Raw genomic sequence first — 14,291 nt, 5'->3', positions numbered from 1 at the left:
TTCGGACGAAATTAGATCCAGTGTAGCGGCGATATATCCATATAATGGGAGAGACGGGGCAGCGACACACAGCCTCTATATAACGCATTATCTGCCACGAAACTAGTTAATTTCATCAATATTTTGTTATGAAATGCTAGCGCTATTAGCCTCTGAGTCCGGGCTCGTCTATTGTCAACATCCGGGGTCTGTAGGCTGATCTACTACCTCTGACCTGGAAGATGTCGTCTCTGAGCTGCGCGCGCACCCGCGACAGCGCGGCTTGTTTACCTGTAGCTGCTACTGCTAGTTTGACCCCGGATGTTGATAACGGACGAGCCCGGACTCAGAGGGGAATAGCGCTAGCATTTCATAACAAAATATTGATGAAATTAACTAGTTTCGTGGCAGATAATGCGTTATATAGAGGCTGTGTGTCGCTGCCCCGTCTCTCCCATTATATGGATATATCGCCGCTACACTGGATCTAATTTCGTCCGAACGACGCCCAATGACACCAAAGTTATCTGGGTGAGTAAATGATCATATATTTTGCCAGAAATAAGGTCCAGGTTGTAAAAAACGGTAGTTATCCTATAAGTCAAGAAAGAAAACAAGCCTGGCGCAGGGATTCAGCAAAATGCCTGTATGCTTTATTTAAGAGAAAGATACGGGGTAGTAAACTCAGAATTGTCTAAAGAAATTTCAAGAAGCAGTGCAGAAAGATAGGATGGGATAGGAGGAGTAAGAAAGAAACTACGAGTAAGTCACAAAGAGGGGATAAACTATTAAGGCACAAAAAGGGGTAAAAAATTGGCATATAGAAAAAACAATGGTTGTGTTTCACCACTTTATACCTTAATCAGCAGGTTAATGTATCCACTGCAATTCTCACCTGAATCATACTCAGCCTCTCACTGTTCACTGAATCTGATGTAACAATTTTTGAAAAAAGATTAATAGATGTGTTTTTTATTTTGTTTATCTAACTTGGTTGACAGAAATGAAAGTTGTAGTGGGACTGAAAGGGGGACCCCCAAAATAATTTTTTTGAGTGACCAATCATTGCAAATATTTACAAGCCTACAACAACAACAAAGAGGATGTCATTTATTTATCATCTTTTGTGACTCACATGGACTAACAAGGAGGAAGTTGGTATGTAAACAAAAGAGCAGCAGTGTGCTTAAACAGCTTGGGAAAGGGAACAAATACACACACACAGTGGCGTTTTGGGAGGAAGAACTAAAAGCCAAATGTGAGTCAGAGGACTAACAGCAGTTAAACATTTTAACAGGCACAAGCCCACTCTGGGTGCATGTATGAGAGACTGTGTGTGTGTGTGTGTGTGTGTGTGTGTGTGTGTGTGTGTGTGTGTGTGTGTGTACAGCCATACAGACAATAACAAGGCCAGTGAGCCGAGCACATGGTCAGGGTGTGAATGTCAGTGTCCTACTGCCACCTATTGACTGAATGTGGAACTGCTCTCCCCTCCCCCACACAGGGTTGTACAGTAGGAAAATACAGTAGTACACACAGCCTTTTATGTGAGAGAAACAGCCAGAGAACAGTGGGGACAAGAAGAACAAAATATGCCATGAAAGGAGAAAGAAGTAATAAAGGGGAAGAAAAATGTTGAACAGAGAATAACTGAAATTAATTCTCTTTCAGACTGACTTTTCTCCCAACCCCAACAAAACACTATTGAAATCTGTAATGCATTTTCATCTGTTGCTCACAGGTCCATTTTTGATGGCCTTCAGCTATTCAAATTCCTTTAATCACATCCCTTTATGCCCCTGCTTTACCATAATGCATTGTTGCCTTTGCTTAACTCTTCAGTGTATTAAAGTGTGCTGAAAGTTCTTACAAAGCTATCCATCCTACAGTGAAAACAACATACAACACCATTATTGAGGCACAGTTGTTAGTAGCAACACTATGTATTTTACATACAAATATAGTACAGAATTTATAGAGGAATTATTTGTGCATTGTTAACATAGATCTCCCATACCGTGTGGTAAAGTGTGTTTACACAGTTACAGATGTAGTATACGACTATTATAAACTAGGACAGGAACTATACAGTAAAGAGTACAGGGTTGGAACATGTTGCATTACAGCAAGAACACTACACTATGATACCAGGAGTACAGATTTTAGTTCTTAAAGTGATAACCAGCAGTAAAACTACATATACAGATATAGGTATATTATACAATCAGCAGTATAATACAATATAGAGCATTTAGTAGCACTAAGGTTTCTAAAACAATACAGTGGACAGCCAGCAGTACTATAAAGCATGGTGTTTATCAAAGTCTGATGATATAGTGGAGTAGGGAGAGAGGAGAGGTGTGGACACAAGTTCACAGAGGACAGAGCAGATGGTGTCTGCTGGACTTACACAATCACACACATACGCACACACTTACACACACTGGTGACATAATAGCAGCATGCCAGGTGTGCAGTTGGTGGCCTGCAGTCTGGCATTGACTGTGAGTTGTGTGTGTGCGTGTGCGTGTGTGTGTGTGCGTGTGCGTGTATCCCGTGCTCTCTTTGTGTGAAAGGGGCCCCCTATTCACTAGTCTCTGCTGCCAGCTTGGCACTAAATCACAGGACAAGACGGTACACGCGCACAAACACACACATGCATGCACACACACCACCCTCTGCTGTCTTTTTGTCCAGCCTGCAGAGGGAATGAAAAGAGGTCAAACTAGAAGACAGAGGCACCGCGGCAAATGAAGGACGACGGCAGTTTAGCTGAACTTTAAGAGCAAAAGACAAAGAAAAGATATTTAATATGGTACAAGAACAGAGACAAGAAAAACAGAAAATAACTGTTCGCTCTCTTTTTTAGTGTCTCAGTATCTATTGTCCCAACAGTGAGCTGGCTCAAAATCAGAATACACACACAGACACACACACAATCAGCACCATGGCCATGCATAATGAGTAGTGGTAGAGGTGAGACTGCAGCTGGGCTGTCCAAACCTTGCCTGAAGAGACTGCCTGAGGAAACTGTGCGCATGTGTGTGTGTGTGTGTGTGTGTGTGTGTGTGTGTGTGTGTGTGTGTTGTTTAAAGCCAGATGAGTCGCAGTTACCAAACAGCCAAGAGTCTGCTCTGTTTTAAACTAGTGAGAATAATGATACAGCCAATGAAATATTTACACAGAGGAAAGGAGAGAGAGTGAGATAGATATCAGACACAAGCAGTAACAAGCCGAAGGGGGGGGAGAACAGCACAAACTGAAGGATTCTCAATTATATCTCCATTGTGGCTGTGTTTAATGAGAAACATTACCCAAGTACAAATGGTTTTCAATCACTCCCTTGCAACTTACCATGGCAGAAGCACTACTGGCCTGCTGTGGTCAGTTATGTCACACCACAAACAAATACTGGCAGTTAGGCTACCTGTTGCCAGCGCAAAATGGACAAATGAAGACTATGTTCTGAGCTCCTAGCCACAAAATAAATCAAATGAAAAAAAACACACATTATTTTCATATCTACAGCTACATTTCTGAGCACCAAAGCACAGCTGGAACTAATGACATCAGCAGTGGCTCGGTTCCACTTTGGGGTCAAGGTAAACTATTCCAGTGTGCTAACATGTACAAGACCAGGACCCGTGAAGTAGCTTACCTACAGTAAAGGGAATGAAGTTGATTTTAACGTTATCAGCGACACCTGAGCTTTTCCTGTATGACAAACCAAAATGTCTGCTGTGAAAAGGGTCTATACAGGACCCTGGAACTAAAATTGAATGGATCCATGATTAGTGCTATTACTTGCACCTGTGTTTGACAAGTCAAAAAAGTAAACTTTAAAAAAGCTCAGCTGAGTTTAATAGCTGAGGCTGGCTACTGAAGCAACACAAAGACTGCACTGATTGTCAAAGCAATTTGAGAAATAATCAAACAAATATACACAGTCTTTGATTCACACTGTTTATTCTAAAAAGATCTAATCAACTGTCTGAGAATGTAAAATATTTACGTATTAAACACCAAAAAACATCCACATCTGCTTGCTGTAGTCCATATTTTTCCCATAAAAGTCAGTTACTCGAGTCTCACAATCACCTTATTATAAAATTCATCATTCATTAAAAATAATAAACCATAACCACAAAATTACTGTGAAGCAATCTGATTCTGTTAGGTCACTGTTTCACATAATCATGCTGCCAGCACAAGCCTGTCTTCTGTACAGACCATTATTTGGAAGTTTAACAAAATATATGTCTCGTATTGCAAAATCATTTGAAGTTTGGGTTGTACAAGTGGAAAGAAAATCCTTAGCCATTTTAGTGTTGAGTTTCACCCACAGAGCTATACTCAGAACTAAGCCCCTCCCCTTAATCTTTGGCACTTGGCTGCCATGCTCAAGCATAAAGCTGCTCAGCAATACTTAAATTAAGTCAAAAAATGCAAGACTTGTTAACACTTCTTGATGTGTCGGTTGTGGTGACATATGTTTGAACTCCGGTGCGTATGTGTGACTGAAGTCTGTTCTGAGTTTTTTGGCTGCGCAACAGCCAGATTAGGAAAAACTGTTGCTTGAGTCTGAACTCTTTCTCAGTACAGAAGAGCACACATGGAGGAAACTTCTGTCTGTGTGAAAAATATCAGCAACTTATCGGCCTGGAAGATATTCAGGAAATCCATTTTTAGCTTCTCCATGAGTGCTTTCCCAGAGGATAATAAATTTGACTGCTTACACACACACACACACACACACACACAGGAAATTTGTGTTAGTGCTTGCATGCTCAGCAGTTTTCCACACGGTCTTTTCAATAGACAGCACTTTGATGGTGGTGACTCAACTATGATCAATGTGCTCCTATCAATATTTCAGTCTCTCTGCTCGTCTGCTTCTGTGTCTCTATTTCCACTCTTCCTCAAGTCTCAATCGATAAGAGACAAATTAGAGGCCGGCTTTCTTTTAATCTTCTTTCCTCCATCTCTTTTACTTGGATGAATGTCAACTGTAAACATACACACCCTCACATCTGGTTTGACCCTGAAAATCTGTGAAATAACACTGTTCTTATTTTCTGCATTGCTCTACTCTCAATAATCCATAGCCTTTTTTTACTTTTCTAATAATCTAATCAAAGTTGTAACTCCAATATAAATACTAAACTTTAACCTGAACCCCAAACCTGGAGGAAATAGTGAACAGTAGAGGATCATTCCGGGCAAATTTTGGCATCAGCGTCTGTCCTTGTGTCATATAGCGATGGCAGCAGAGGTAAACAGGAGCTGACACCTGTCACAGATGTTGGAGCTACCCAACAAGCTAACCCACATATCTGTCTGTCTATCTGTGGCTATCTGTCATATGTCATCCAGCTGGAGCCAGGACACTAAGCAGTGTCATTTCTGCTAATATCTGTGTTTGACACTGATGCCATCAGTCATGTGGAAATGAGGAAAAGCACATGATACGGGTGAATATTAGTGGGTATATTTGATGTCAAAGTATGTTATCATAAAAAAAGCGTGATGTTAAAGTAAACAAGATAACTCAAAAATGTAATATAATGTCAGCTTAATGTGCAAAGAAGTAGCTCATGTTCCATGATGACATCCAGGCGTTACATTGCATTTTTGGTGGTTTTGCTTCAAATCTAGCATCAAACGTTTTTACATAAAGAAGAAAAGCACCAGCTGTCGGGTCCAGAGAAAAACCAATACTGGTGATACAAGCTTTCAGTGGTGTGTTGTCATTGTGCCAAGACTCGCTAGAGCCCAAAATTCAAGCTGTGCCGTGATTGCTGAGATGCATGTCGCACACTAATGTACTATGTCATGTGGGAGTGATAGCAGTGTGTCTGTATCTCAGAAGCGTCACGTCCTGTTTTAGACAGGGCCATTTCAAAAATACACTACTGGCAGTTTAAAATGGCAAGGCGACAGCCACAGTGGGTGTTTGCAAAAATAGAGTTCTCTCTTGTACACAGCCCTGGCACCTCACTTTGTATGACTGGCCCCATGCTTCCTGTCAGATTTCTAAGAGGCAGCCACCACGTTTACAGGTCAGGGGGATCTGCAGGTTTCAGAGGTGAAAGTCTATTTAAAAATGCTTTTAATGTAGACTTGAATGTCAGAAGAGCCAGCCAAGTTCCTAATAAACACATATAATAAATTCTAAATGGGCGAATAAGAAAGCAACATAATTAGGTTTTTATGTAACCAATGTGAAAAAAAGAAGAAAAAAAAAACAGAAACATCTCATGAGCTGGATTCATATTTGTTTTTGAACTGAATATTTGTCAAAGCAAGTCACCCAATGCACACACCCACGCTTAATTATAGGTCTGCTCACATATTACCATCCATCATCAAATGACCACTGAGTGGAGCATTTGGAGGAATTTATTTTAGTTACTGTTATGCTCACAATTTAATATGACTGCTCTCATGTGACAAGCATTTTTGCCCAAAATTATGTGAGGCCTTATGTTGCCGTACAGGTTGTTGCAGCCTGTCCATTGCTGCAGAGGGTCAGCCTTCATGGGAGACGGGACTCATATTGCAGAGTCAACGTTGCTACTCTAGTTCAGCTAATGCACTAACTGGGGGGCTGATTTGGGGGTTTTAAAAACACAATGTCAAAAAAACACCTCTACTGAAACAGTAAAAACAAATCGCAATCACACACAAAACCCACATTGGTCATAACAACACAGTAGGACATAATTATTGTATAAGGGAACTTGGAATTCAATTTGCCTTTATATTTTGCCTGTGAAGAAGTCTTGCATAATTTGGAGATTAACAATGCAATTTTTATCGAATGTAGTGATTGATTGTCATATTATGACAAACTGTACAGTTTGATGTAACTATAAAAGTAAAATGATGGCCACTACTGGCAATGGGAGAGACAGAAGTAGGACAGCAGGGACCAGAGATGGAGTGAAGCGCTCAAAGGACCATGATAGAGAGGCACGCAAGTGTACAGACAGAAGAGCAATAGGAAGGAGGGAGAGATGACAGAAGGGTTAAGGAAAGGAGAGGGATGAAGGCAGGAGATGTTTAAAATTTAGAGGCCTAGAGGAAAGCGTGGAGGAGGAGAACATTCACTATTGGCAGACTGCTGGTGGATGGAGGTTGTTCACTTCCATCTACGGTGCTCACCTCATGGAGAATACTGCCATCTTCAGAACTGCTCACCCAGAGAAATATGGTTAAATGTTTCTCTACTTCTGGCTGTTTTACACACAGCTGAGGATACACACTTCTGTGCCGACACACACCCCAACCCATACTCAATCACTTGTTCCCAGCATGTCTCTGTCACACACAAAACTATGCCTATGAACTCCCACACAATCCCCACCCATACACTCACACCCACAACCTTGTCATTTCCAATGACATCCCCGGCCTCCATTACCTGCATACATTAACGAACCGCTCTGATGTTAAAATTATACATTCATACATTTGAATAATTCAGATTATTTTAAAAGCTGTGCACTCACTCACTCTCTTTTTTCCAGATGGAAAGAGAGCTATTTACCTCAAATCGCATTTGAATAAATCCCATAAATCCTTTCAAAGTTCCATGGGATAAACCAATCAAATACCCCCAATGCTGGCTGACTGGCCCAATCAAAATTAGTATTCATACTTGCAGCCTTTTTTTATTCAAAAGACATCAAATAGCAAATCAAATTGCAGCCTATTTGTGAGGCTCAATTTGTTTGAGATAAGAAAAAGGTGGCTAATAGAGTGAGAGTGAGAGAGAAAAGGGGCATTGCTGCAGTGCCATAATGTAATTCCAAACCTAACAAAAATATTTGATGAGGTAAACAGTGTCCCTTTGGTTCATAAATGTGGTAGAAGATTCTATTTGTTCAACAAAAGAGAAATATATTATATGTGGCAGACAAAATATACATTATATGGCCAAAGGGTGTGGACGCCCAATTATTCCTGAGATGAAACCTGCTTATCACACTCACCAGTGAGTTGGTGTAAGACTTTTTGTGTGTCAGGCCGTGTGTGTGTGAGAGAAATAATTACAATATGGTTAACAACAATCGGGAAATAGGGTAGCAAACTGTGTGTCTTCCTGTATTTCCAGTGGGTACTACACATGCATGTGGTTATGTGTGTTTGTGTGATGTGTGATGGCAGACGGGCCTGTCACGATAATGATGTTATCGACTTAATGTACATATCTTATCAACTGACTGATATATGGAACGGACTTTGGACATGACCCAACGAAAAGTGACAAAAACTGAATTGGAATGAATGATTATACTGCTGTGTTAAATGTTTGATATTCATTTAAGTGTAATTTTTGTTAAAGGAGACCAAGAGTCCATTTTGTTCATTGTTTTGGTTGTGTGGTTTTACTTTTTTTGTTTTTTTATTTATTTGGGATATTTTTTTCACCTTCCAATCACAATGTCTGAATATTATTTATTAGTAATTAAAAGTTCACTGCTCTTGAAAGGGTTTACAAGCATTATTATGCTATGATAATATTGTCATATCGGAGGCATAACATGGTCTTAAAATGTAAACAACACCATTACTCACAATTATTTCTGAGACAAGATATCATCCTACAAAAGTAGCTGTTGCAACAGGCCTGATGGTAAATGTTACAATGAATAAGAAAGGTGACAATTAGGGTGGAACTGATCAGCGAGAACAAAAGGTTCGAGAGGTTTTTAAACTTAAACACTTGATACTGACCCCAGAGAACAGTGGATAGATAGTGAAACCTCATTTCTCGCCTCTGTCATTACCCATCTCTGTCTCTTCCAACTGTCTGTAAATCATGACAGGCGGTAACCTCCAGCTTCCTCTTTCTCTGTTTTGAAAACAACAACTAACCGTCTCTGACGCTTATGTTTCCTGCGTTTTAACGGACTACACACAGACACGCACACACACAGATCCATTTTATCTGACCTCCAAACTGAAGTTCCTGCTTTGTGTCCTACAACTTTAGTTAACCAAATGTCAAGTCTATTAAAAGTTTGCATGAACATGCAATTTAATATTGTCAGTGGTTGTCACCAAGGCTGAAACTGAATTTTACTATCACACTTATTAGTGACAATGTTAAAGACAGGCAGCACCCAGGTGTACATTACAAGAAAGTAATACAGGCAGTGAATCACACAACACATTCTTCCCAGAATATCAATATATGCTGCAAGCTTGTACCTTCTCTGAAATTAGTGTAAAGGGCAGGTGTATCTTCACCCTGCACGTTTACCCAAAACTCACATGCGCACAAACACACACACCAAGGTTCAAGCAGCTGGTGAGTTTGCCCTTGACTGCCCAGCCCCGGGCACTGCAGTGGCATGGATGCAGCTGTTTTAAAGAGTTCTGGGTAGGATTTAGAAAGCAATGTCTTTGTCAAGGGTAGGCTTTATTTACACAGACAATAGCTCTGCTCCACACAAAGAAGTGAAGCCAGCCTTTTGGATTTGAATTGATACATGCAAAAATAAAGCTATGTTACTGGGACACTGTTATAAGAGAAACAGAAAATGTGTATTCACCATTAAGTATCTAAGAGTTCAAGCCTGGTTTCCATCAAAGTACTCTCGATGTAGTACCCTTTAAATCCGTACATAACCCTGTAATTAAACCTAAACATGAGACCTCTTTTGTGTTTCCACTGTGAAAAGTACTCTTAAGTAAAGGTGGGGTTTTTACCAAGTGGGCTTTGGGGCTAACCCCTTTAACTTTTCCAGCAGATAAAAAACAAAAGGAGAGACTGGTCGTGACTCTCAAGAAGCTGATGCATTTATTAACTGAAACACTGCAACCTATACTGTACATTACTGCCAGTTCAACAACATATACAAACTAGTAACTTTCTGCTCCGCACACATTCACCTCTTTTTGGTGCCACTCTCTGTCTTGCTTGACCACAGACTTGCTAGGCCCAACAAACAAGTGTGGATGTTTATGACAACAAGGAAACAAGCTTTATTGATAAAAGGCTGCAGGCAGCAAGACAAATGAGTGCTGGTCTGCAGTGTTTTAACTCCACCTTTTAGTATCAGATCAGTGTGCTAGTTCCTCAACAGAAGGTTAATGAAAAAAACAGGACAGGGCAGTTCTTTTGGTACCGTCCACAACTTTTGATAGTGGAAAAGCAAAATAAAATGTTCTAAACTGAACTGAACCAGACTGCTTTGAGGAAATAAGGCTTTAGTAGCACCATGAAGAACGAGACTCTCTGAGGGAGCAGAGGGAGGCATTGTGCTAAACATTGTGTGCAAGTAGCTTGTTTGTTTTATCTTTAGGCTTTTCTATTAGTAGTACCGATTAGATAATGGGTTACACTACATACATAGTAACAAATAATTAAGAATAAATCCAACTCATCTGCCCAGATAAGTCAAGATTAAATAAAGAGATTTTGCGAATGTTCATGTCTGACAGCGCTCAGGAATGAGGTCTTTGTTAGTATACTGACACTAGATTAACAAGCTGTAGATTTGATTAGGATTTAAACCACAGCTCTTCTGAAACATTTATGGTCAAATTTTCAGGTTGAACTATATTTAAATTATATGCGTGAGTAATGAAATGCTAATATGATGAGACAATTGACCTCAGCTTGTTGTGCAGTACTCCAGGCATGAAGAACCCAAATGCAGCATTTGACATGAATTAGGCTAGGTTTGTAATCCAATGACGAAGAGGAGGGGAGCTCATGTGAGTGAGTTGCAAAGAAAATGAACATGGATCTGAATTCCAGTACATGTGCTTATGTGTGCAATTAGTTTCAGTGTCTGCTTATACAGATGCAGTACAGTGATTTGAGATTCATCACCAGTCAAATAACTTTCAAAGATTCAACAGATAATACACACTTTGTGCATGGTAAATAATCTGGAAATTATATTTGTGTTATCCATGTGTAGGACTTGCCCTTGCCTGACCCGCCTGGGGCTCAAACAGAGAGACATGGCCTGCTGTGCAGTTGGGGATTCTGGGACCCTACTCTTAAGGAACAGATGCCATGGCACAACAGCTGCTCATCTGGCATCAAACTAGAAAAACCTAGTTATACAATATCAGCACCTTCAATTAAACAACAGCAGCACTTCCAGTCCCGCAGCATATAAATCAAGTATATCAGCCACTACATTTGTCGAATATTCGATGACTTATTGCCTTATGACTTAAGTTCCTCTTTTTAAGATTTTAAAATGATGCAGCATATAAACACCATCATTCACAGTCATGTTGTGAGTGTGTGTGCACATGTAAGAGAGGAAAGGTGCTCACCCTGGAAAGACTGTCTGGCTCTCTCCACTAGCTCTTCGATGGGGTAGCTGGCCAGGTCTCCTCTGGCATGCTTCGTCTTACAGTAGGTACATGCATTCAGACACCTAAACAGATAAACAGAGAGTTGGTGAGCGAAGGAGAAAGGGATGGATGCTTTAGGAAGGGCATTGTCAACGCACTTCAGAGGAGATATCACAAATGAAAGTTAGAACTTTATAAAACTGAATGAAGAACTAAACTTATCTTTAAACTTTGTGTTGTTGTATATGTTGCGCAATTCAAACAAGCTAATGTTTGACAAAAAATGTGTGTATGTAATATTTGGTGCAACACCCACAAGTTGAAAAATGTTGTGAAAAAAACTAATAAAACTTTTTTATTAATATTTTATATGTTTACATCTTGCAGTACACTTGGGCTAGCAACACATGTTTTTTTTCTATTTTTCTATATTTTTATCTGTGTATTTTATAAAACTACAGAATAATCATTCATACAAATTGAAAATTATAGAGCATTTAACAAACTTTGGTCAACTGTTCTGAACCGTGGAAATGAGGCTTGAGGGGAAACATGGCGAGCGTTCAGATAAATAGATTAGGCTTTTTAATGTGTGAATGTAATCTATTCATTCACGCTTTCCCAATAGAGCAGAAGCAGGAGAAAAAAGCCCGGAGTCAAAACTGTCCTTTCTCTCCTTCACTGTTTAAAAGGACTCCAGCTAACTCCAAATTAACCATGGACAGCTGTCTCTCAGACCGAGGCAAGCAGTGGAAAAATTAGACTCAATGCAGTGTTTTGTTTTCAAAAAGTAAAAGCTTAATTCAAACTGACTGAGGAAGGGAGGGAGGGAGTAAGCCTATGAAGAAAGACTATGAAAAAAATTGAAATAAAAAAACAAAACACAAAAAATGAGAAACACTGCCTCACATCAGATCCAAAAGCATGGAATTGCATCAACTCTGGGGGAGTCTTTGTTTAGGATGAAGGGGACTTTTATTCAAGTTGTCTGTAAATCACTACTGAAAGGAAGAAGGAAAGCCACTGTTACAAGTACTTTTTGTATTTACTCCATTAGGGTTTCATTTCTGGCCTTTAATTAGTCACACTGGGTTAAAATACACACTGTTACATTTACCACAGTAGTTTCTTTTAACTCACAATTTAACTGTTGGCCTAAATTTCTGGCAACAGCTCCAGTTAGTTGCATAAACAGGCTGTTGGGTGAACACGAGTTAAACACTATAATTTGTTAAATGTGTGTTTAAGAAAGAAAAAAACACTGAGCTACTTTCTCGAAAAAAAAGGGGGGGGGGGGATGTGTGTTCCTGTATGGAGCAAAAAAAGTGCCACATCGCCACATTGAGAGTACACACTTGTCAGGTGTTTACCAACATGGATGTAAAGCACAAAAATCATCCCACAAGTTGAATATAGCACAAAAAGCACTAAAATAACCAATCCCTGACTAATACTGTACTACAGTCCAGCTGCTCATAAAGAAAACAATAAGACCATTAATACCATAGTACTACTAAAGCAAGCATTTGACGCAAATTAAAGATCAAAGATTCCTCTATCATAAAAGTGTAACAATGTTAAAACTGGTTTGTCGTGGGAGTTATACACTCCAGTGCGAAGGCGAAAACATCTTACTAATGATTCATAACCATCAAATGTTGCGATACGTGGCAGCTGGTATGAGACTATGAAATTAGAATGTTGTAGATAACAAGCTTAGACACAGTATCCATGACAGACACATGAAGAAAAACAGGGACTCCCCAGAAGCTTGAAACAAACAGGCAAACAACACACAACTACTGTTGGGCCAAAAAAATAACTCTTGATTGTTGTGTATATAAGATGGGTCACGTAGATTGCATTTTGCCAAATTGTAACAACTATACAACCGAATGTATTTAACACTGACAGATCTTGCTTTTGTAGTGGAGAGACAATCAGTGTATCCTCATAGTTTCCACCACATGCTCTCGGAAGAATAATGTGAGACACATTTACGTTTAGGGCATTTAGCAGATGCTTTTTGTCCAAAGCGACTTACAGTTACATTACATTCATGCAAGGTGCCGACCAGCACATCAGGAGCAATTTGGGGTTCAGTATCTTGCCAAAGGACACTTCGACATGCAGACCAGGGGAATCGAACCAGCGACCTTCCGATAGCAAGACACTGGCTCTACCCCTGAGCCACAGCCGCCCCTAGACACAACAGACTGAGTTGAGAACAAATTCATTACAGTTCATAGGCAGTTTGAAGACCATCTCTGAGGAAAAAGTAACTTGAGATGGCAGGCTCTTCTACTAGTGGTTCAAAATCAAACACTTGTATACTGCTTTAGCATTGGCACTTTTGGCCATGCTGAGTCAAGTCTGGCTCACCAGATATAGGCTGTGGATATTAAGTTGACGACTGGCTGACTACTTCAGGCGGCAGTGTCCTCCCCTTCTGCTATCTAAATGTTTTCAAAATCCCTGTCTCTAACGGAAAACAACAAAAACAACCTTGCTAGCAGCAACCTACACATGAAAATGGCAGGTTACTCCACAACCATTACCTAGTCGCTAACAGTAGGAATGTTAACAACCTAGCAGGTGTTACATTTTCCTTTGCTGAAATCTAGCCAATTTAATGCAAGATGTCTGTGATTTGTTTAAAGAAATACAAACAAGATAGAGCCTTCTTTTCCCCCATACCAGAATGATACTGCGTGCAGCCAGACCCTTTTCCAGCACTGTTGAGATACTGTAGGTCTTGCTGTAAGAGTCAAACCATACAACTTTGATTTGTGTTTTGATAACCAGTTTGAAAAATTCCAGTTGTGCTAGAGATGGAGCATCTCCAGAGATGGAGATTGGAACAAACTAAAGCCAAGACAGCATATGCAGTGGCTGATTGATTACCGCAAACCTGACAAAGCAGCAATTCAAGAGTTTAGCAGTGAAATTTAAAGATAAATGATCAAAAGAGGTCATCCTGTTAATGA

General features: G+C 40.0%; 1 protein-coding gene across 1 annotated transcript in view; it reads right to left on the bottom strand.

Moving 5' to 3' along the window:
* cdkal1 (CDK5 regulatory subunit associated protein 1-like 1) overlaps window positions 1-14,291 on the bottom strand; it is a 238,825-nt gene that overhangs the window by 128,044 nt on the left and 96,490 nt on the right. Inside the window, exon 8 of the mRNA XM_084357757.1 lies at window positions 11,284-11,387. Within this exon, the coding sequence (XP_084213883.1) occupies window positions 11,284-11,387 (104 nt within the window). The remainder of the gene's footprint in view (window positions 1-11,283; window positions 11,388-14,291) is intronic.

This window comes from Pagrus pagrus, assembly GCF_965226575.1.
Source record: "Pagrus pagrus genome assembly, chromosome: 7".
Lineage (NCBI taxonomy): Eukaryota > Metazoa > Chordata > Actinopteri > Spariformes > Sparidae > Pagrus > Pagrus pagrus.
Note: the sequence above shows the minus strand (reverse complement) of the source record. Positions and strands in the feature narration are given on the sequence as shown.